The 25,668-nt window shown below is 38.3% G+C and overlaps 1 protein-coding gene and 1 pseudogene across 2 annotated transcripts in view; one reads left to right on the forward strand and one right to left on the reverse strand.

Moving 5' to 3' along the window:
• LOC112673852 (transient receptor potential cation channel subfamily C member 4 associated protein) overlaps positions 1-25,668 on the reverse strand; it is a 69,246-nt gene that overhangs the window by 30,799 nt on the left and 12,779 nt on the right. For both annotated transcript variants that reach the window (XM_025469815.3, XM_025469816.3), the window contains exons 2-7: positions 25,045-25,173; positions 21,639-21,755; positions 15,076-15,133; positions 12,785-12,840; positions 10,237-10,365; positions 3,509-3,716 (exon numbers count right to left, since the gene is read on the reverse strand). In XM_025469815.3, coding sequence (XP_025325600.1) covers positions 3,509-3,716; positions 10,237-10,365; positions 12,785-12,840; positions 15,076-15,133; positions 21,639-21,755; positions 25,045-25,173 — 697 coding nt within the window. The remainder of the gene's footprint in view (positions 1-3,508; positions 3,717-10,236; positions 10,366-12,784; positions 12,841-15,075; positions 15,134-21,638; positions 21,756-25,044; positions 25,174-25,668) is intronic.
• Positions 13,607-14,268, forward strand: LOC118352294 (40S ribosomal protein S29-like; annotated as a pseudogene).

A 25,668-nucleotide genomic window follows, 5' to 3' on the forward strand; every position in this document is an offset into this window, starting at 1 on the left:
ACCCAGTGTCACAGTGTCCTTGTAACTCGCACAGCCTTACTGACAGTGATCACACACTATGGTTAATGTTATACTGGTTGACAACTGAAACACCTACAACTTCTGAGAATTTCTGCAAAAGCAAACCTTTTCTCTCCTCATATTTGTAAAAACATCAGTATTTTGAAATATTCCCGTAAACTTTCCTCCTCAGTTTTGACCCTACTTTCCAGCTGAGAGGATTCTGAATTCTGTCCTAGCTCACGTGTTACAAAAATAAGCAACTCTTAGCTTAGGGTCACCTATAAATTGATAATTATCTGGCCTGTGACTTCATCTACATCTCTGACTAAATTTTTGAATGATTTTTTCCCCCCCAATGAAACCATCTGTTCCCATCTGAATGAAAAGAAGAACAACTGGTAATTCTGAGAAATCCAAAAAGGGCTCAAACATTTTTATTATTATAGGATCTCCAGGAAGACAGTATAAATCATTATTTTGCTGGGCAAGAAAACAGCCACAGTTTATTCAAAACAAAACAAAAACATGTCCACTTTCCATACTATTATGGACCAAATTGTGTCCCCTCTCTCAAATTCCTATGTTGAAGCCCTAATTCATAATATGACTGCATCTGGATACAGGCAGGGCCTTTAGGGAGGTAATTAAATGGGGTCATAACAGTGGGCCCTAATCCAATAGGACTGGTGTCTTTATAAAAGAGGAGGAGGCACCAGGCGTCTCTTTCTCTTTGTACATACAGAGAAAAGACCACCTGAGGACACAGTGCGAAGGCCAGTCCACTGCAAGCTAGAAAGAAAGGCCTCACCGGAAACCAATGCCAACAGCATCTTGATCTCGAACCTCTAGCATCCAGAATAGTGAGAAAATGAACTTCTGTTTTTTAAGCCACCCAGTCTACAGTATCTTGTTATAGCAGCCTGGGATGATTATTACACATGCCTCTATTTAAAACTATTTAGTACTGGAGTTCAATTAAGGCATGACAACACTGAGAACTAAGATCTTTTCTCACTGTACTTGTGATTTAATTATGTTCACCTTGACCTTCCCAGGGCATGTGGCTGGAGAAAAATGTGTGTGGGGTGGGGGGCAGGGAAACAGAAGTTATGGTCAGAAAGCTGGGAAAGGTCAGACCCTGTACATCATGTGCTAAAATACATTTATTAAAGCTTTAACCCAAAAGCTACAAGCAGACATCACATATAGATTATCTCATGGGTCAGCCACATAGGTATACAAGTGAACTTAGACATTTTATGAAGACTATTTTTTTTAAATGCCCAAATTAAAGAAATCTGAGTTTAGGGTTAACTCTCTGTGAACTAAAAGACCAACTAGCTAAAAAACCTCCAAGAATGATGGGCAATGCTAGTTTCACTTAAGGCAGCTTACAAACAGGTATGTGAAGGTAATTGATACCAACAGGATAAAAATAATCTTCCAGAACAGATTCCTTAAATGGGAAACTAAGATGAAAGTGACTCAGTGCCCCCAGCACACACAAGTATCCAATGACGAACCTTTATGACCCTCAGCTTCCCAAGCTATGCAATGGTGATGCTAATCTCTTTTTCATAGGGCTGCTTGGAGGAGTAAATAAAATCATTTCTAGGTAATGCAGTTAGCTCAATGTTTGCTACAAATGTGACCTTTTGTCAGTTTGTCTATTTTTTATTTTTTAAAGATATTATTATTTATTCATGAGAGACAGAAAGAGAGAGAGGTATAGACAGAGGCAGAGGGAGAAGCAGGCTCCATGCAGGGAGCCCCATGTGGGACTCGCACCATGAGCCAAAGGCAGACATCAAACTGCTGAGCCACCCAGGCATCCCTGTCAATGTGTTTAAATCAGCTTTAAGGTATAATTTAGTCATAACAAAATTCACACGTTTTTAGGAATGTATATTTTATGATTTACTAAAATGAGTACTCCTTAAAAGTCATAAGAAAGGAGGGAGGGGAAGAAAAGCCTACACAGACCAAGGTAGGCCTTGGATCTATGGATTCAGGAAGGAAAACCAGCCTGGAGGGAACCACCAACCTGGGTCCACAGAGTTCATATAGTTCTGTTTTTACATATGACTAAAACATGTAAAATTTTATTAATAACCTAGAAATACAGTCATGACCATCTAGTGTTCATAACTAAAACCAGAATGTTCACCAAGTTAACAGAGGATTCATATTCAGTATTTAGAAGGGAGGCTGCTGTGTAGCACTTAGCAATTCTACAGAGCTAAGCCCGAGAAATCACATATCCAGTCAACTGGACTTCAGAAACGAAGTATTTGTTTTCAAAGCATCCTCAGGGCTGCCACAGGATGATCATCACTCTCTATTTCTGCTTTTTAATGCTAAGTTTTCATTATTTCACCTTGGTTATTCAGTTAACCCAACATATAGCACAAAGCTATATGTTGCAGGCTGTTCATGTTCAAGAACGAGCTTTTAAGACACATAAATATTTTAGTTCAAATGTGGATCATCTATACTCTTACAACGAAAACAGATATATGCCAAATCTCCCCCAAATCTGCTTAGACCAGTATAGAAATAGAAAAAGTTCTCTTGCTACCAAAAAGCAATAGGTAGGGAAGTAATTAACATACTCACAGGGTTCTAAAATCAAACAATATATAAAATAATACATTAAGAAGTCTTACTTCCACTGCTGTCATCTACCTCATTTCCAGCCACCCCCAACGGGTAACTATTTTCAGTTTCTTGTGCCTGCTTTCAGTTTATGCATACTATATGTGAACAAATATTCCCCCGTCTCTGCTTACCACACCAAGTATCATACTATACACACAGCTCTGCATTTCCCTTTTTAACAGTAATATATCTTGGAGATATTTTCCTGTATCAGTACACAGATATTCATTCTTTTTTCTTAAAAATTATAAAATTTCCCATTAGATAAATATTCTAGAAATTAAGTAGTCTTGTTTCTGGTCTTTTGTTACTACAATTTTGCAATAAATGACCTTGTATATATCACATCCTATATACCTATAGGATAAAGGCCCAGAAAAGGCTTAGTGATCAAAAGGTATGTGTATTTGTAATTCTGATCAACAAGGTTTTTTTTTTTTTTTTTTTTTTTGTTTAAGAGAGAGAGAGAGATGGTGCGGAGGAGAGGGAAAGAGAGAATCTTAAGCACACTCCATGCCCAGTGCAGAGCCAGACATGGAACTTGATCTCATGATCCTGAGATAATGACCTGAGCTGAAATCAAGAGTCAGACGCTTAACCAACTGAGTCACCCAGGTGCTCCTGGTTCTTAACTTTTTTGAGATTCTGAATCCATTCAAAAATCTGATAAAGGTTATGGACTTAGCCTCCTAAAATAATGAACAGATATACACAAAATTTACATACTCTAAGTGGACCCTAGGAGCTCTCACATAAATCAATCTCTAGGGATACTGAAAGAGCAGATAATTTATGAAAGGGTCTCAGAGCCACAATCTCAAAATTTTGAAAACTTAAGAGACTTTACCTTGGTTGATTTCAGCTGCAGAAGGCCCCAAGCTCAAGCTCTTCTTCTGCTGAGCATTTTTGGCAAGTAGGGTGTGCTTGTCATCATTCCCTGTATCCATCTCTGAAATGGTAACAGCTAGAATCCGGCAGAAATTAGCAAGCTGCTGCTGATCAAAATTGGATACTAAAGAACTCAGATTGGGGACTTCATCTAGTCGGATCATTTCCTACAAGAGACACAAATAAAACAATCCGCATGTTCAGTTCATTTGAGACTGGATGTGTCCTTCCCTTTGCATTCCCCTAAGAATGGGACTTGGTGCCAAACCACTTAGGTCCAAATCCCAGCTCTGCAAACTACAGCTGTGCAAACATAGGTAAATTATGAAACTTCTCTAAGTCTTTGCTCAACTGCCAAATGGGACTAACATACCCTTTAGGACTGGTTGAGGGTTAACCCCTTTGAATACCACTGTTCTTATTTCTCTACCTCTGCTCATATGGGTCATTCTGCCTATCTAAAAAAGAAAAGAAATGCCTACCACACAAGTTTTATCACTCATAAACTGCCATTCTTCCTACAGATGTTTTCTTTTTAAGAAATAAAATTTTTTTTTTATTTTTTTATTTTTTTAATTTTTTTTTTAATTTATTTTTTTATTGGTGTTCAATTTACTAACATACAGAATAACACCCAGTGCCCGTCACCCATTCACTCCCACCCCCCGCCCTCCTCCCCTTCTACCACCCCTAGTTCGTTTCCCAGAGTTAGCAGTCTTTACGTTCTGTCTCCCTTTCTGATATTTCCCACACATTTCTTCTCCCTTCCCTTATTTTCCCTTTCACTATTATTTATATTCCCCAAATGAATGAGAACATATAATGTTTGTCCTTCTCTGACTGACTTACTTCACTCAGCATAATACCCTCCAGTTCCATCCACGTTGAAGCAAATGGTGGGTATCTGTCATTTCTAACTGAAGGCCCTTGTATATTCCTACTTAGTTGCAGTCCCATCTCTCCCACCAGAGGTAATCATTATTTTGAACTGTATTTATTATTCCCATACATGCTCTTATAAATATTTCCATAAAAATATATGGTATTAAAGCAAAGGAAGCCACCAATAAAACAAAAAGGCAACCAACTGAATGGGAGAAGATATTTGCAAATGATATATCTGATGATGGGCTAATATTCAAAATATATATAAAGAACTCACACAATTCAACATCAAAAATAATCTGATTAAAAATGGACAGAGGACCTGAATAGACACTCTTCCAATGAAAACATATAGAAGGCCAACAGACACATGAAAAGTTATTAAACATCACTGATCATCAGGGAAATGCAAATCAAAACCACAGCGATATCACCTCATATCTGTCAGAATGACTAATATTTAAATGACAGGAAATAACAGGTGTTAGGATATGGAAAAAAAGGGACCCTTGTGCACTGTTGGCACAATGTACCACTCTCTATGCACTCTCTATGGAAAACAGTACGGAGGCTCCTCTAAAAATTAAAAATAGAAATACTGTATGATTCAGATATTCCACTACTGGGTATTTACCCAAAGCAAACAAAAACAACAATTTGAAAAGATATATGCACTCCTATGTTTATTACAGCAGTATTTATAATAAGCTAAGATACAGAAGCAACCCAAGTGTTCACTGATACATGATGGATAAAAAAGACATGGTTTTACATATACAATGGAATATTATTTAGCCATAGATGAGATCTTGCTATTTGCAACAACATGGTTGGAGATCTCTCTCTCTCTTTTTTTTTTTAAACTCATGAGAGACACACAGAGAGAGGCAAAGACATAGGCAGAGGGAGAAGCAGGCTCCCTGTAGGGAGCCCAATGCAGGACTCAATCCCAGGATCTGGGATCATGACCTGAGCCAAAGGCAAATGCTCAACCACTGAGCCACCTAGGTGCCCCACAACATGGATGGATCTAGAGAGTATAATACTAAGTGAAATCAGAGAGAGACAAATACTATATGATTTCACTCATATGTGGAATCTACAAAACAAATGAACAAACAAAACAGAGAAAGTCCCAAATACAGAGAACAAACTGGTGATTGTCAGAAATGGGGGAAACAAACTGGGGGAAATGGGCAAAATAGGTCAAGGGGATTAAGAGGTACAAACTTCTAGTTATAAAATAATTAAGTCCTGGGGATGAAAAGTACAGCATGGGGAATATAGTTAATATTATACCTTACTTTTTAGTCAACACTGGGATTTTTTTTTTTAAAATTTAGGTCACTTCAGACAAGTATTTTTTTTTTTTTCTAAAACATGTATTTATTTTTAAGTAGGCTCTAGGCTCAATATGAAGCTTGAACTCATGACCCCAAGATCAAGAGTCACATGCCATATCGACTGAGCCAGCATGTGCCCCTTAACACTGGGATTTAACTACTCTGATAGAAGTAGCTAATTCATTCATTCTTCACTGTTTTACTCCACAATGAATTTAACGATTCTTTTAAATTTATATATACATATATATATACACATAAAAGAACATATATGTGTATATATGTATGTTTAGGTAGACTATAATTTTCACTATTAAACAACATTGCAATAAACATTCTTATAGGAATTACTGTGTAATTCTCTCAATTACTGTGTATGTGCACAGGTAACCAATTATCTAGAGTAAGCAATAGCAGGTGTTATTTTATTTTTTTTTTACTTTAAGAAGAGTATTTCCGAAGTTTCAATATTAAGTTTAATATTTGCTGTAAGTTTTGTTATCATATTAAGGAACTTTCCTTCTATTCCGAGCTTTTGTCATGAATAACTACTGGATTCTATAAAATGCTTTCTGTTACTTGGTTATATCTTTTTTCTTTCTTCTTTAAAATCTGCAAATGTTGTGCATTACATGAGCCTCTCTGCTTTTGAAACATTCTTATATTCCTCAGATAAAACCTACTACCCTACATCTCAATAATTCACTTTCACTGGACTAGGTATTTATCACTGCACTTATCACAGGACCTTGTAATTACCTATTCCTCCAACTATTTCCAAATAAACTCACATTGCCTTGAGGGAGAGGTATGTCTTACTTTCTTTCCAGAGCCTCAGCACATAAGACTTGGTAAAGTAAGGGTCTCAGTATATGTGTGCTGAATAAGTGAATTATTCCTAGAAGCCTCCACGGCCTCCACTCTTATTTCTGGTAATGAAGAACAGGAGTTTGCTATGGAGGGGGTATGTGGGAATAGCTTCTTCCACCTTTGCCTTCTCCTTCACCAGGACACAACAAATGTTAGTTATTGTTATTAGAGGAAACTGTAACTTTCAGCCTTGTTCCTCTAGCCCTGTCTTAGTGTATGGGTCACAAACCAGGTCCAATAGCCCTCCAACCCCACTTTGTGTTATATTTTAACACTTAATACATACAATATATATTATGAAGTATAACCAAATGAATAGCTGTGTGTGTCTTTCCTATCACATCTTCCTGTCTCTCTGCCAGAGGTAACCACAGTCCTGAATTTTATTTAGCCTTATATGAGTTTGCTTATTTCAGAGCTTAATAAAAATGATATACTAGAGGCGCCTGGGTGGCTCAGTCAGTTAAGCATCCAACTCTTGATTTTGGCTCAGGTCATGATCTCAGGGTCATGAGATCAAGCCCTGCACTGGTATCTCCATGCTGATTGTGGAGCCTTAAGATTCTTTCTCCCTCTCCCTCCGTCCCTCCCCTGCTTACACTCTCTCTCTAAAAAAACAAAACAAACAACTATATAGTCTTCTGCAACTGACTTCTATCAATTTCTATGATTTAGCTACGTTGTTGCCTGTAGTAACAGCTTATTGACTTCCACTACTCTCTAATATCCACTATATGATTAGAGAACATTTATCCATTCTCCTATTGATGGATTATGGACTTGGTTTCAGTTTTTAACTCTGAAACAATAATATAAGCATTCTTGTGCATTTCTTGATGTACATGTGCAGAAGTTTTTCTGGGGCAGTGGCTTCCAAATTACATTGACAATGTCCAAGAATAAGAAAAAATTTCTATTATAACCCAATAAAACATACATAGGTGAATATATAAATAATGTAACAAAAACTGAAACAATACCCTTACATGACACACTTTGATCTTTTCTTTATAGCTGGCAGACCCAATGAATAAACTGATTTCGTGACCTCTTGGCTTTGATGTAGTATGTTCATTTCTAAAAACTACTGTGCTGGGATTGAGTTTATCCACAAACATGCCTGGGCACAGGTGACCCAGGCACAAGAATGACACATCAGCCCTCAGGGTAGTGCTTCCCTAGGTGCTGGGTCACAGGGTATGCACATATTCAAGCAGAAAACAAGGAAAAATAAAGAGATTCTGCAAAAACAAAAAGGTATCAGCAGTATATAAGTGATTCCAAAGATACACCTTCTCGGGGTGCCTGGATGGCTCTGTCAGTTAAGCAACCGACTCTTGATCTCAGTTTAGGCCTTGAGCACAGGACTGTGAACTCAAGCCCCACATTGGGCTTGGAGAAAGAAAGAAAAGAAAGAAAAAAGAAAGGGGACACCTGGGTGGCTCAGCGGTTGAGCATCTCCCTTTGGCTCAGGACTCAGGGATCAGAGTCCTGGGATCGGGTCCCACATCAGGCTCCCTGCATGGAGCCTACTTCTCCCTCTGCCTGTGTCTCTGCCTCTCTGTCTGTGTGTGTGTGTATGTCTCTCATGAATAAATAAATAAAATCTTTAAAAAAAAAAAAAAAAAAAAGGAAAGAAAGCCAGCCAGCCAAAGAAGGAAAAGTCAATGATATACATTCTCACCAACACTTGCTCTTTCTCTCTCACTGTAATCTTAATTTGCATTTCCCTGATCATCAATGAAGTTAAGCACATTCTGTTTATGGATTATTCGTATCTCTTTTGTGAAATGCTCATTTATATCATTGCCCTCCTTTTTCTTTACTGAGCTATTTGTCTTTTTCTTGTTGATTTGTAAGAACTCTTGATAAATTCTGAATACCAATCCTTTATTAATGAGTTACATATATCTTTTCCCAGTTTGTGGCTTAGGTTCCCATTTTCTTTACCGTGTCTATCCCTCTTTCAAACCGCACCAAGGTTAACCATGTCTAGCAGAATTCCTCACTATTTTTGGTAACACACAGAGAAATGAATGTCAGGTCACGAGGAACAAGTGGCTAAAGTTATGAAGGAGCAATCCTAGACTCTCATGCTCAGATTGCCAGGGAGTCTGGTGTTTCCGCCCTGGAAGCTCCCTTTCACACACTGGCTGGAACATACAATTATTGGAAAAATAACAAAGCCTTTTCATCAGAGGGTACAAAGGATCTGTCTGGGACCTGCACACATCTCCAGTGTGTTCCTATAGACAATGGGCCACTTGTGCATCTTCTGCTTGTGCATGACAGGCAGGGCCTGGGGAAAATGCAGCAGAAAGACAGAAATGAAAGCTGGGATAACCACAATGCACGTCGGTAGCCTTTCCCCTGCAACAGCAACTCTTAAGAGGCTGCTCCTGCCTCCTCAGTAGTAAGAGGAAGAAATCTGCCAGCCTGCAACCAACAGAGCAGTGGAACTAAGACTGGGGAAGTAAAGTAAGCTCCACATCTTCACAAGCATTGCTCAAAAATGTAATTTAGTGATTATCTAACAGAGGTCTATAGATGTGGTTTTTTGGGGTAAGTTCTTGATGATAATTTTTTAATTTAGTGTTTCATTTCAATCACAGTTTTTTGTTTTGTTTTTCATTTTTCTTTCTTTTTTTCTTTTGTAAGTAAGCTCTTCACCCAACATGGGGCTTGAACTCACGACCCTAAGATCAAGAATCACATGCTCTGCTGAGCCAGCCAGGTGCCCTTTTTGTTTTTGTTGTTGTTGTTTTTAAAGCATATTATGGATCTTTTGAATGTCCACCTTACAACCAAATGGCAGGATGTCAGTGTTCACATCTGCGTCCTCTATGCTGGTATCAATTAAACTATAACTGTTGAAGACTAATAAGAATAAACAGAAGTGGACTTAATAAGTGAAAGTCAAACATCACCACCCAGGAATACATATCCTAAAGAATGAACGTTTCACAGCATTCAAGTATCGAAAACTGGTAAGAAAATGGAGTCATCACATAGCATATAACAATTTAAGTATGCTACAAAGATCTTGCATCAAAATAATTAGTGAGGGGCAATCTGACTTTGGCAAAGTAATGTTAGTCATCACATTAAATTCACAAAGTCAATCTGAGCTTTTGAGTCTTATCATTATTTTGATTTCAATTTACATACTTGTTTAAGTTTTATTGTCATTTAAAACCCATTAGAAGGAGGAATATAACCTAGTTTTGTACTTGAATATATTAAGTAAATAGAAAAAAGTTAATACTAGGAATATGGAAGAATGTTGTTTTAAAAGAGCTCTGTGTGATCCCTGGGTGGCGCAGCGGTTTGGCGCCTGCCTTTGGCCCAGGGCGCGATCCTGGAGACCCGGGATCGAATCCCACATCAGGCTCCCGGTGCATGGAGCCTGCTTCTCCCTCTGCCTGTGTCTCTGCCTCTCTCTCTCTCTGTGACTGTCATAAATAAATAAAAATTTAAAAAATAAATAAATAAATAAAAGAGCTCTGTAGATCATTCAGGTTTGAGAATCCCAATTGTCTGAGACATCCTCCACTGTCTGGTCATCCACCTGCTGGAAAACATAGCTCACCTTTTTAACACCCAAAATATCTTCAATGAGGGTTGCTGTTTGTAAGAACGTTTTCTTACTCGTCATCAATGTAAACAGGAAGATTACAAAGTCATTCTTCTCTGCCAAACGCTTTGTAACTCCTTCCGTCTATCACAAGAAAAAAGGAGAGAAAAGGCAGAATAGGTTATAATCACAAAATAAAACATGAAAAGCAAGGTATTCCCCCTTCTAGACATTGGAAAAGCAAGTCCAAGCTACAACAGGAACTCTTGGCAGAGGCCTTAAATCACTAAAACATTGTGTGCAAATGAATGGGGGTGGGTGGGTCATGGTTGGTTCATCATAGGTTCTTGACCTAATGTCTGCCTAGTAACTAAATGAGAAGCTACAAACTAGCACCCAGTAGGCCAAGTTTTATTTGGTCAGCAGTATGTTTTAAATTTGGAATGTAAATGTCTTCAGGCAGGTCATGCCTACTCCAGGTTAGCCACAATTCGCACAAGTTTCCACCCCCAAACAGGCACCATTCAGACATTTCTTGGTTTCTGCCTACTCCCTGGAATTAAGCCAGATCAGCACAGAGTTGAACCATATTATTCTATGTTCTTCCAATTTTTGTTTCCTTTACTTTTTTTTTTTTAATGAACTGTGTTTTGATGGAATATTGCTAATTAACATTAGGTACCATTAACGAACAGCCTCATAAACTAATGGCTATATGGAAGTTGCCAATGATGGGAGTATTTATATCATACATAGGTCATCTTTTAAAAGAAGGACAAGTTCTTACTGACCTTAGTTGCAAGAATAGTTGTGTGTTAGCTGAACAATTAGTTTACTTTTATCTTCTAGGTCTGTCCATGCCTTTCTGCCTGCTAGCTACCCGTGGCTACTGAGCACCTGAATTGTGGCTAGTCTGAACTGAGATGTGCTCTACATGTAAGAAACAGAGTGGATTTTGAAAGCTTAGTACAAAAAAGTAAGGTAAATATCCCATTAATAATTACATTGTTCACATGTTGGAATAGCCTTGATATACTATAATAAATAAAATATATTATTAAAATTAACTTATTTCTTCCTACTTCTTTTCTTTCTAAAAAAAAATGTGGCTATAAGAAAATTTAATCTAAGTAGGCTCATGCTGTATTTCTGTTGTGCTGTGTTGTTAAAAGATGCTGAATTGCGTTAAGTGTTGAAACTTATTTCCCGGGATCCCTGGGTGGCTCAGCAGTTTGGCGCCTGCCTTTGGCCCAGGGCGCGATCCTGGAGACCCGGGATCGAATCCCACATCGGGCTCCCGGTGCATGAAGCCTGCTTCTCCCTCTGCCTGTGTCTCTGCCTCTCTCTCTCTCTCTCTGTGACTATCATAAATAAATAAAAATTAAAAAAAATTTTTTTTAAAAAGAAAAAAAATGAAACTTATTTCTCTATTTGTGTTGGCCAATAAGTTTATTTTTTTATTTTTTATTTTTTATTTTTTATTTTTTTTGGCCAATAAGTTTATTTTTATTTTATTTATTTATTTATTTATTTTTTGGCCAATAAGTTTAAACCCAAATTTGTGCCCCATTCATACTACAGATGATTTCATGGTCAGCCCAATTCCTGCATACATGTTATACCCTCACCTTGTTCTACACTTTTCTTTCTTCTACTTATAAATTTATGATTTATGATATTGGTAGATTTTACATATTACTACAAGAACACCTGAAATCTCTTTCTGAATGATGCAAGAAATGACATGGAATTAAATGTTCCATTGTATTTTCATAACATACAGGTTTCACTTCTATAGGATCACTTGTTTCATTCTGGCGTGTATTATGATTCACTGCTTACACGTTACCACATAAGTTCCTAAAAGACAGGTACTGTGTTTTACAAAAACTAGCACCTGTATATTGCTTTACAAAGTGCTGTCACATCTATCATCTCACTTAGTCCTCACAACAAGCCTACAATGTTAATAAGATTACTAACTGCATTCTACAGATAAGAAACTAAAGCTCAGAGAGGTGAATTAATAAGTACTGAGCCAGGAGCCAGAACTCCAAACCCAGTTCTAGCACTAAGTGCTAGGCTTTTTCCTTTCTACCAAATTGCTTCTTTTATTCACCATTCTTTCCTTCTCAGGGGTCAAACAAGCAGAGTTTCCTGCTTAATACACTGGTGGGGCTTCTAGTTCTGGTTTTATTTTGTAACAAGGAAAATGAAGGAATGGAAATAAATAATGGAATTAAAAGGAACCTTAAAGGTTACACATACTCTTCCAGTGTATGTATCGACTTGGTAAAGGATTGTTCAGTCTCTGCTTGGACACCTCCAGGGCTAAAGGAGATCACTACCTGCTGGAGCAGCCCTAACTCTTAACAATTTCTACGAAATTCTGCCTCCCTACAATTTCTACCTGTTGGTCCTGGTTCTTAGGCCCACATAAGTCCAATTCTTGCATGTCTGAGGATAGCTCTCATGTCCACCACCCCCACTTGAACTTTCCCCTCTCAAGCGCTGCAAATGTGGTGGGGACAAAAAAGGAGGCCCCAAGAACAGGCGTACTTACACAGACACACGTATTATACAGGATGCTCAAACAATCCTTGGACATTTCATCACTTACTGAAAGTGAAAGGGGAATAATTGGTTATTTTTCTCACTGAAAAGATGGTTGTAATTAAATTTTTGAACCTAAGAACTGTTCCTCACAATCTCCTCCAAGATGATTATCTTCCTTTTAGTATACCTCTATCAAAGAGGTGTACTAAATCTTGTTTACCAAAGATTTTCAGGATGCCTATCAGAACCTACAAACCAATTTGTATACGGACTTTGGGTTTGATGCAGTAGCCATTTTCTTCTTAAGCTCCACAGTCTTCATACTTTGAACCTACTGTGGTGTCATCTTTTAATAGCCATGATACATTTCCAAAAGCAGAAATGTTAGAATCCAAAGTATAAACTTCCTGATTGCACATTATAAATTTCCACTGGTGGTTCTACTAGCAGCAAACAAGGGTATCACTTTTACTAAAGACTCACAAGTGTGTTTTTGTTTTCTTTTTTGTTATTTCTTTTGGGGAAATGGCTTTTAATGCCTGACCTACAAACTCCAACAAAGAACTAGCTACTTTTCTGTGAGCAGGAACAGGGGAATACAACAAAAAGGAAGTAATTTTTATGACCCCTCAGCCTGAAGAGAATAAAACTGAGTATGAATTATCAAAAGAGTGTTTTTGCTCGGCATTAGTTTTACTTTTAAAAGTTGTTTCCATTCATTCCAACACTGCCACAAACTCTAAAATGTTAGGTCTCCCTCTGAGAGGTCAATGGGCAGCCCTGCCAAGCCAGCTTGACCAGAAGGGTTATCTGGCATAATCTGGAGACAATGCAGATGTCCCATATCCCTTATCACTACCTTTCAACCTGTGGGGGCTTTTTGGTTTATCTCTTGACTTCAGAGCAGGTTGGAATACCAGATCAGTGTATCTCTGCATTTCTAGACCTTTCATTTTCAAAGGGAACTGCAATTTACTCATTCATCAAATATTTATTCAGCACCTACTCTAGAGCAAATGAAGAATACACAGTGGTTAGCAAAAGAAAAAAAGTCTCTAAACTTAATAGGAGGCAGAGAGAGTAAGTACACCAACAAGTATTTACAAGATGCTACTTGCTATCAGGGTAGACAGGGAACATGAAGAACCAATTTAGATAGAGTACAAAGCTGAGACATCGAAAGACAAATATGAATCTTCTTAACCAGTGCTGCACATACAAACGAGGTCTTATATAATATGTTTTGAGTTAAGGCAGGAATATTTTAAATTAAACAAAAATATGTATTTTTCCATTTGCCTCGTTATACCCGAGGGACCAAGGTAGGTCCCCAGCAGCTCTCCTGGACCTATCATAGGAAGTCTGGCTAGGGTTCTCCTTCTTGCTGTATCTACTCAAACCGACACAGTCTGATTGGGAAACAGCCTCAGTATGGGCCACCAGTGTTTCTGTCAGTACTCGAAGGCCATAGGCTTCATCGAGTTGGATTAAGTGAACTTCTTTGAATAGGTCATCCAAGATACCTACCTTACCTGCAGATACCCAGGATACCTACCTTCATGCTAACTCCTTGTATTTACATAAAAATACTTCAATTAAAAAGATATGTATGTGATGTTTGTAGAAGGGTATTCATCAAATGTTAAAAGTGATCTCTGGCCTGTATGTATGTATTTTTGTGATCTCTGGCTTGTGCCAGAGTGCTCTTACTTTTTTTTCTTCTTTAAATACTGAATACCTAAAAATAATAACTGTAACAAGTATAAATTATAAAAAGGAATGAAAGAATAATGCCCATAGAACCATCATCCAGCTTAAGAAATAACATGCTACCAAAACACTTTGACTTTCTAATCTCTATCATTTTTGGTAATGACTAAACTTTTTACCAAGAGCACATATCACCTTTACCACAACAAAAAAATATATATATGCTTTTGAAAATAAAACAAATGATCTTACCAGATTATTCTTTACTCTCTCAATTAACTAAATAGGAAAAATAAGAATTTCCAGAGAAAACATAAAAGCTGGGCCCACAGACTATTAGGAACTACAAACATGCAATTTTTTTAGCCCAGTGGCTTTCATACTTTTTCATTTAAAGTCCCAGATCTATATCACTACCTAGTACAAAATGAAGAAAGCAAGCTGCTTAGTTGGGGGTGGAGAGCACATACTGCCACTGAATGAAAAGCAGACCACCACTGTAGAGCTAGGAGGGGAAAGAAGCCCCCGGAACCACAGTCACATCTGCAAGCTGGGAAGTGAGGACCAGTGGCTCACAAGTATACTTACTTTTCAGTTTCTGTCCCCGGATAGAGATTGTAGGCCTCATAAGAATTTCTACAAGGAGCTACATATTTGAAAAAGAAAAAAAATTTTCAATAAAAATCTGCAAAATTAAGTCCAAGCACAACTTATAAAACAACCTTTGCCATGATGACTGACAGCCTATGTATCTGTCACAGTACTAAAAGACCCTCTTGTTCCCAACATGGCCAGAAGGCAGTGAGGCTCGTGGGAATGAGCACTATACCAAGGGTCAGGAAACCAGTCACAGCTCAGCCACCTAGTCCTCATGTCATCTTGAGAAAGTCAATGTCCCTCCATGGCCTCAGCTTTCTCATTTTAAAAAATAAGCACGTTAAACTAGGTAATTTCTGGGATCCAATGTGGCTTTAATTTTTAAAAACTATAGAACATTATCACTATGATTCCTCTTTTGCTTAAAGAACATTTGTGTTATTTTACAGACATAGGTTAATAAAACAGAATTTCAAAAAATATACCATAAACTGTTAATACGAATTTCTATGGGGGATGGGGCTGATATGCATTCATTTTTCATTTTATATACTTTTAACACAACACGTAGTTTTTGCTGCTTAAACTCTTAAAATAAACATACACTTAAAAACCCATTCTGTTGAGACAAGGACAATTTATTACAAAGAAGATCAATCCAGTAGGAACAATGATAAACATACACATCTAACAAGAGAGCCTTAAAATACATGAAGCAAAGCTGACAGAACTAAAGTAAACAGACAATTTAAAAATAACCGAACACTTTAATATCCCACCTACAATAATGGACAATTACACATCACCAAAGAAATAGGAAGACTTGAACATTATAAACCAACAAACTCTAACAGACATCTGTAGGGCATTTTGCCTCGTAACAGAATACATATTCAACTCAAGCACACGTGGAACATTCTCCAGAATAAATCCTATATTAGATCAAAAAACAAGCCTCAATAAATTAAAAGGACTGAAATTACCAAAGTATATTCTCTGACCGCAATGAAATCAAATTAAAAATAACAGAAAGAAACTTGGGAAATTTACCAATGTGGAAAATAAAAAAAGATCCTTATTAATAAATGAGTCAAAGGAGAAATCACAAAGAAAACTGGAGAATAGTTTGAGAGAGATGAATACAGTAGAACTTAGAGCTAAGGCAGTGTTTAGAGGGAAATTTATAGTTTTAAGTACCTATTTTTTAAAAAAATAAAAAACAAGAATTATCTCAAACCAATAACCTAATCATCCACATCAAGACACTGGAAAAAAATGTACAAACCCAAAGCAAGCAGAAGAAGAAAAAATAAGGATTTGAGTAAAAACTAATTTAGTAAAGAACAGAAAATAGGGGCAGCCCGGGTGGCTCAGCAGTTTAGGGCCGCCTTCGGCCCAGGCGTGATCCTGGAGACCTGGGATCAAATCCCGTGTTGGGCTCCCTGCATGGAGCCTGCTTCTCCCTCTGCCTGTGTCTCTGCCCGCCCCCCTCTGTGAGTGTGTGTGTCTCTCATGAATAAATAAATAAAATCTTTTAAAAAAATAGAAAATAAAAGAGAAAATCAACTATATCACCACCGACCTTATAGAGAAAATTATCTTCCTTCTGATGGGACACTTTTAACTACTATATATATGAAGCCACACTAAGCATCTTCGTATACAAAGTTTCATCTCATTTTGACTTACGTCTTTATGAGAGATTTATAGAAAGGTAAACGAGGCAAAATGGGTAATGATCTTTAAGGTTTAAGGCATACTACACAGTTTTCAAGAGATGCCCCACTTCTCACAATCATCAAAAGGTGTAAGATGCTCAACTGTATAGAATATAAATTCACTTCAAGTGAAAGATGAACTATGTCAAGGAATACATTAAAAGTCCTTGAACGCCAAGCTATGGATTACACCTGGCCCAGACATTTCATTTGGTCTACAACTACTGAAAAGCTGGGAGATTTTACTCAAGAATCTAGATTTCCCACGTCCCCCAGGGCAACAGCAATCCATAGTCATGAAAGAGTCATTTCTCCATAAACAGAGCCACACTCTCCACTTCTCCACAGTCCCCGCAGGCATTTGATCTGATCATCTTACTTGGGCCTCCCTCGCTCCATTAAGTTACCTACTTGACCCTATAACGCATCTGACTTTATAAACTCTCAGATACACTTTTCATTGTCAGGTCAGGGTTGACAAAGGAGTGGCCTAACCAGCAGCACGCCCAATTATTCCAATTCAGCTGAGCTTTGGGCAGCATACTGAAGAGAAGGTTACTTTGGGGCCTTGCTAGTGACTGATGGAGTAAGAAATAAAGAGCCCTGTCTCAAAAATACTTTCAGGAGCAAGATGACAAGGGAGTTCAACAAGAACAAATGCACCCAAATTAAGGTAAGTGAAGGGCAAAAAGACCGAAGCAAAAGCTCCTAGTTATGAACAGACTGAAGTTCCTAGAGAAGCTAATCTTCTCCAAAGCAGACCAAAACTTCACAAAATCAGAAGCTTTGATGCAAAGTTGTCCATGACAGTCATCTGCAACAGAAAGTCACATTTTCACTGCCTACAGACATCAGGCCTGAGACCCACATTATTCTTTTTTCCTCCCATAAATATACTGGTTTCTATTAAATAACTTCCCTGATGAGCCATTCAGAGGTGAAGGGTCCCTCAAGCTGGCCATTAAGTATGCACTACAGGACCACTAGAGCTGTTGAGGAGAGGCAATGCTGAGCAACAATTGGGGAATAAAGGCTAAGGCTGATGCTCTGGGTGCAAATGTGTAACAATCTTTACTTTCACAACAAATGGCATCTTAAGGAAATGGTTTTTATTTATTTATTTATTTATCTATTTATTTATTTATTTTTATATTTTATTTATTTATTCATAGAGACACACAGAGAGAGAGAGGCAGAGACACAGGCAGAGGGTGAAGCAGGCTCCACGCAAAGAGCCCGACATGGGACTCGATCCAGGGTCTCAAGGATCACGCCCTGGGCTGCAGGCGGAGCTAAACTGCTGCGCCACCGGGTCTGCCCAGGAAATGGTTTTTAAATTGCAATAAAACATGACACCCACCGCAGAGTATAAACAATAAGCGTACAACTCCGGGTTTTACAAAGTGATCATTCCTGTACAGTCACCACCCAGATCAGGATACAAAATGACCATTAACACCCAAGGAGTAAGGACAGATATCTGGGGGGAAAATGTAGGATCCCAGGCCCTCATTCATTACATGGTGCAAAAATTTAAATGTATGTGATAAAAACTTTAAATATATTACAAAGAAATACAGACACAGTTTATAATCCAACAGAGGGAAAAGCAAGAAAAGCTTTGAAGCCATAAAAGGAAAGACCAAGCAATCTGATAACTTAAAAAGTAAATCCCTCTACATTTAGAAGTACCATAAGTTAAATTCATAACCATAGGTTAATTTCATTTCTCAAATCTGGGGAGAAAAATACAACACATATAACAAAGGACCTTTAAGAATGAGTAATTACAAAGTGCTACCATCTAAGTGTTTGTGTCCTCCCAAAATTCATGTTAAATTCTAATGCCAAATGTGGTATCGTTAGGAGGTGGGGGGTCTTTGGAAGCTGATTAGGTTAGGAGGGCAGTGCCCATATAAATAGGATTATGTCCTTCTAAAAGAGGCTCCTGAGAGATTCCTAGCCCCTCCTACTACACTGAGGACACAGGGAGAGGCTGGCAATCTGCAACCTGGAAGAAGGCCTTCACTAGACACCAAATCTGCCAGTGTCATGATCATGGATTCCCAGCCTCCAGAACTATAAGAAATAGATTTTTATTGCTTATAAGTTACCCAGTCTATGACAGTCTGTTATGGCAGCCCAAACAACTAAGAAAATCAGTAAAAGAAAGACCCAATAATCAAACAGAAAAGGATATAAAAGCTACTAAGAGATAACTGGCATAAAAAGAACAAGTTATAAACACATGAAAAGATATTCAATCCCACTCATAGAAGAATGCAAATTTTAAAAACTATGAAGAGACTATATAAAGTACTCTCAGAATGAATAAGACAATCCAACTAAAAAATGGGAAAAGGAGAGGCGCCTGAGTGGCTCATTCAGTTAAGTGAGTTTAATGGCTAACTCTTGATTTTGGCTCAGGTCATGCATGATCTCAGGGTTGTGAAATCAAGCTGTGTGTCAGGCCCCGCGCTCAGCAGGGGTCTGCATTAAGTCTCTCCCTCTACCCCTCCCCAACCACCACGTGGTACATGGTACAGCACTCTCTACAATAAACAAATCTTTTTAAAGGAAAATGGGAAAAGGAGATAGATATTTTCCAAGGAAGACATACAGATGACTTATAAGCACATAAAAAGATGCTCAACAGCATTAACCATCAAGACAATCTGTATCAAAAGAACAGTGAGAGGGACGCCTGAGTGACTCAGTGGCTGAGCGCCTGCCTTCGGCTCAGGGTGTAATCCCGGGGTCCTGGAATGGAGCCCTGCCTCAGGCTCCCCGCAGGGAGCATGCTTCTCCCTCTGTCTATATCTCTGCCTCTCTGTGTGTCTCTCATGAATAAATAATCTTAAAAAAAAAAAAAAAAAAAGAACAGTGAGATACCACTTCACACCCATCAGGATGACTATAATAAAAAACAGATAATAACAGATGTTGACAAGGATATGGAAAAGTCAGAACCCTCATACACCATAAGTGGGCATGTAAAATGGTGCAGCTGTTTTGGAAAACAGTCTAAAAGGTCTTCAAAAAGATTAAACTTAAGAGTTACCATGTGCCCCCGCAAACCCACTTCCAGGTATACACCCCAAATTAATAAAAACATGTGTCCACACAGAAGTGGGGTGTAAATGTTAAGAAAAGCATTTTTTTTTAAGATTTTATTTTATTTATTCATGAGAGACACAGAAAGACAGAGACATAGGCAGAGGGAGAAGCAGGCTCCCTGCCAGGAGCCTGATGCAGGACTCAATCCCAGGATCCTAGAATCATGTCCTGAGCTGAAGGCAGATGCTCAACCACTGAACCACGCAGGCATTCCAAGAGCAACATTATTCTTAACAGCTAAAGGACAGAAGCACAAAAGTCCAAAAGTCCATCACCTGATAAACAGATATACAAAATGTGGTATATCCATGCAATGGAATATTCTTCAGCCATAAAAGGAACAAAACACTGATACATGCTACAACATAGATGAACTTGAAAACAGTAAGCTAAGTAAAAGGAGTCAGTAACAGAAGACCACATATTACATGATTCCATTCAGATGAAATGTCCAGAATAGAGATATCTATAGAGATGGAAGTAGAATAAAAGCTGCCTATGATAGAGGTGTGTAGGGGAGTGATAGGTAAAACATACAGTTTTTCCTGGGGTGATAAAAATATCCTAAAATTGATTGTGGTAATGCTTGTGTGTATCTATGAATACACCAAAAACCACTGGATTGTAAACTTTAACTGGGTGGATTGTACAGTATGTGAACCATATCTCAATAAAGCTTAAGAAACTCTAGAAATAAAAAAAAAAAAAAAAAAAAAAGAAACTCTAGAAATACACTTTTTCTCATATCTACTTAATTAATATTTAAAATTTACTTAAAATGTACTATTTGGTAAAGGAAGCTGCTGGGGGCTGGTAATGTTCCATTTCATGATTTGAGTGCTAGTGACAAAGATGAACTTATTTGGTGATAATTACTGGTGTACTCTTCTGGTAAGCAAGACTTAGATAATACAGTCCATAAAAACACACATATATACATGGTGTTGGTGATGATGTGGACTAACAGACACTATTACACTTTGTTACTGGAGATATAAGCCGATAAAACTTCCCAGGTATATAATCAACGAGTTTATAAACAATAAAGCACACATATATTTTGATCCCATAGGTATATAGTCCCATGCACAAAAACATTTACTGCAACCTCGTTGTAAAAGGAAAGGTGTGAGAAAACTCTAAATGCCCATCAATTGGGGCCTGGGTAAATAGACTACAGTATAATTATGCCAGAGAATACTATACAGCTATTTAAAATAATGAGGCAGATTTATAAATACTGAATCTATCCCCAAGCTAGAGAACTACACAGAAAGAGCAAGGTACAGAGTAGTATATCTGTATATAGGGAACGACACCTTTATGTGGGTAGAAAAATGTAAGGTGAGGACAGTGGGGGTTATTTACACATACACACACATACACACACACGCATGCACGCACGCTAAAACAGAACATCTCTGGAGGGACACAGAAAAACTTGAAATCGTAGCTGCCTCTGAAGAAGGGGTGGGAGAAGTAGGAGACACACTTTTTACTTTGAGCCTTAAAAAAAGAAAAAAGGTGGATATATTATCAACTCAAATAAATCATTCTTCTAATGTAAAAGCTATGGTGCTTCAACACAAGTGAGTGTCCCTGAGCATCTAAAGATTAAAATTCTGAAGTGTTTGCTATAAATTCTGCAATGTCTCCTTTCTCTAATTTCAAGAGTTAAATACTCAAGCCATTAAACAGTAGTAATAATGAACTACTTACATCAACACCTCCAAACAGGTCAAAAATATAAGTATTTGGATAAGTGGTTTCTTGGGTAAGTTTCCTCTCTTCAGTAACAAATGCCATAGCCTCCATGGAGAGAAGAGGAGAAATTTCCTAGTTCAAAAAAAGTATACAAAGAGACTTTCAGTTTTAGTATTCAAGAGGAACCACACACCAAAACGTTGGTTTGCATTTTAGTCACAACCTGAATGCCCACGAGCCCAAAGATAGCCCCCAATGAACCACTGTAGAAAAAAATAATCTTACAAAAAAGCTAGTATGATGGTCAAAATTTTAATTTTAATAGTAACAATAATTTAATACTTACTATGTACCAGGTATGGTTCTAAGTACTTCATGTATGATCTCTTTTAATCCTCACAAACCTATGAGATAACAGTAATTTATCATCCTAATTTTACAGATAAGCAAACTGAGATAAAAAGCTGTCAAGGTCACACAGCTGGTAAGTGACAGAGTTAGGATTTAAATCTAAGATATCTGGCTCCAGGGACGCCTGGGTGGTTCAGCGGTTGGGCCCCTGCCTTCGGCTCAGGTCGTGATCCTGGGATCCAGGATCCGGTCCCGCATCAGGCTCCCTGCAAGGAGCTTGCTTCTGCCTCTGCCTGTGTCTCTCCCTCTCTCTCTCAGTCTGTGTCTCTCATAAATAAATAATCAGAAAGAGAAAGAGAAAAGAGAAAAAAGAAAAAAGAAAAAAAAAGAAAAAAGCTCCAGAGTTTGAAGAAAAAAATAATTATATGGAGTGAAATAGGAGCTAGAGTGTGGGAAGAATCCAGGACGCTACTCATCATGCTCTCTCTTCAGGGACCTTGAGGGAAGATGGAACACAATAGGCTAGAGCAGTGGATCTCACACAATGGTGAACATCAGAATCACTTGAGGGACTTGTTAAAACCCAAACTGCTAAGTACCCCTTGCAGCATTTCTGATTTAATAGGTCTGGAGTGGGGCATTTATAACAACTCCCAAGTGATCCTGATACTGCTGGTCTAGGTACCACACATCAAGAAAAGCAGAACTAGGGCAGCCCAGGTAGCTCAGCGGTTTAGTGCCGCCTTCAGCCTAGGGCGTGATCCTGGGGACGGACCTGGGATCGAGTCCCACATCGGGCTCCCTGAGTGGAGCCTGCTTCTCCTTCTGCCTGTGTCTCTGCCTCTTTCTCTCTCTGTGTGTCTCTCATGAATAAATAAATAAAATTAAAAAAAAAAAAAAAAGCAGAACTCTTGCAGACAACCTGTTATATGTTGGGCACTGGGCTTTTATACATTAGCCCATCTAATCCTTAAAGTAATTCAATGACGTGAGTATAGTTTTACCTATTTTATAGGTGACAAGTAAAATCACAAAGTTGCCCAGGCTCACGTAATTAGTGACTGAACTACTTACTAAAGATTGAACCACTTCCTCTGGGTCTCATTTTTCTCAACTATAAAACTAGGATGTAGGGCATCTGGGTGGCCCAGTCAGTTAAGTGTCAGTCTTCAGCTCAGGTCATGATCTCAGGGTCCTGGGATCGAGCCCTGCGTTGCACTTCCTGCTTGGCAAGGAGTCTGCTTTTCCCTTTCCCTCTGCCTTCCCCCCTGCTTGTACACGTGTTATCTCAAATAAATAAATAATCTTAAAAAAAAAAAAAACTGGGATGTAATTTCTGCTAGCAACATGGTACAGTGGAAGCTGGTCTTAGGAGTAAGACAAATCTGGGCTCATCATGTAACAGCCACAGGCTTTGAGTGAGTTATTGCTGAGACTGTTCTTTCAACTGAAAAAGGGAACTGTAGAAGACTTCTGAATTTGCCTGCCCACTATCTCTTTTTCTCCAAGTAAAAGTCCCATTTCCTTGGGAGAAGAGGCCTCTCCCCACTTTCCACAGAGTTGTGTGAGGGCTGCCACCAAGCACCTCAGTGCTAGCCCCAGGAGCAGGTGATCAGGCCTAGTCAATAGTCTCTCATCCCCCTCACGTTTGGTGGCTGACCCAAGTTGTAGAAACGTCACCCTAGAACTATAATCATGTGGAGGAACATGAGGCCACACATGATGTCAAAATAAGAAATGAACAGCTTAATCCTGTTGAGCCCCTGAATTCACACCTACGCTTTCCAGTTATGTGAACAATAAAGGATCGTTTTTGCTAGTCTGAGTGGGTTACTGTCACTTGCAATCAAAAGTATTCTGGACTAAAACAAATATATCATGCATGTCATAGAGACTTAAATATCAAGAATTAAATATGCCTAGTCCACAGACTTCAAATAAGTAAGTGCTGGATGAATAAAGAAATAGTGACCACACTGCAAGCACTCACAAATGTTCATTTCTCTTCTACCCCATATTTCAGAAATTTTGCAGGAATCAAGTGTAATAATTTATAATTCCTTGCAAAGTGTTTTCAAAGAAATGTAAAAGACTACAATTATTTCTATCCCATTCAGACTTATAAGAATACAAAACATCTTTTTTTTTCAAAACATCTTTTTTTAATTAAACTTTTATTTGTAAATGATTTTCAAAAAAAAGGAAATGATTTTCAATTTACAGAAAAGTTGTACAGACAAAACATCTCTTCTTAAAGGTAAAGCTTATTTGCTGCCTACTATATTTTAGAATGACTTACATGGTATAATAATCAAAACTTTACCTCTGATGAACATTCTATGAAGTTTCATTATAATCAACTATAATTTGTATGGGTTTTAACTGTAGCTAGAACTGGTGATCTAATTCAAATTTGGACTCACCCCCCCAAAGCTAAAGTCTGGATACAGTAACTCTAGACCTACTGAACCAGATACCCCAGGTGGGTGCATGGGGCCCAGCACTCTGTTTTATCAAGCCTTCCAGGTGATACACACTCAAATTTTTTTTTAATAATAAATTTATTTTTTTATTGGTGTTCAATTTTCCCACACTCAAATTTTGAGACCAAGTGCCTTGGCATGTCTCTCTGCACTCTTCCATTTCTCTCCCAACTATCAATCCCAGTTCCTTTATCTTCTTATCCTGTTCATAATCGATCAACAACCACAAGGCCACTTCCTTAAACCTTTAGCAATATGGGGTTTTTTAAATCCTGCTCAAAAAAGAATGTCATCCCAATCCCAGCACCTAGTGTTGGCCTCCCAAATTAAGCAAGCACTGCCACAAAATAAGTGTAATAAAGTCCAGAAGGATATATACAGAGAACTTAATGGTGATTATCTCTGAGTGGCGGGATTATAGTGGACTTTTGTTTTCTTCTTTGTACTTTTCCTGAACTTCCCAAATTTTCTACAGCTTACACATTAAAAACAGACTATTTTACAAAGTAGACTAAAGGAAAAAAAATAAGATATCTGTGTCACCCGGAGGCTTTGAATGCAGCCCTTCCAAGGCCCCTAAGAATTACCTTGAGGATGTTTTGGCACTCAATGAAGTCACTGTGGAGGTGGCTTGCTGCATACAGCTTCAGAAGCAGCTGAGGAATTCCACTCCATTTGGATTGTTTGTCCCTCTCTGCCAAAAATGTCTCCGTGAACTGTGAGTCAAAAGAAAAAAAGAAAAAGGAACATTTTACCGGCGACAAAAGAACTACTAGCATGCATGGCAAAGGAAAGCAGCTGCCTCCTAAACACACCCAGGACAAAAAATTCAAAGGTCTCTTTCTAGAAACTTTCAAAAGCTCAACAGCCTATAAGCTAAAAGCCCAACTCCTTGCCTGGTGACACAGCAGCCTTTATATTCTATCACCAACTCTCCTCTCGTTTCATCTCTTTCCCATGCACACTCCAGGCTCCAAATGCACCTATTCTCTATGTCTCTCTGCATGTGTTCTCCCTTGCCTAAAATGTCCTCTCCCTGTCTTTACCTGGAAAGCTCCTTCTTCAAAGTGTAAGCTACATAACCAGAAATTTTCCTTGTTGGGTCTTCTCCTCTCCCCCCACCCTTTTTCTCTTTTTTTTAAAGATTTTATTTGAGAGAGAGAGTGCATGCATACACGTATGCACACTAGGAGCAGAAGGGGAGGGAAGGG

Source organism: Canis lupus, chromosome 24 (genome assembly GCF_003254725.2).
Source record: "Canis lupus dingo isolate Sandy chromosome 24, ASM325472v2, whole genome shotgun sequence".
Taxonomy (NCBI): Eukaryota; Metazoa; Chordata; class Mammalia; order Carnivora; family Canidae; genus Canis; species Canis lupus.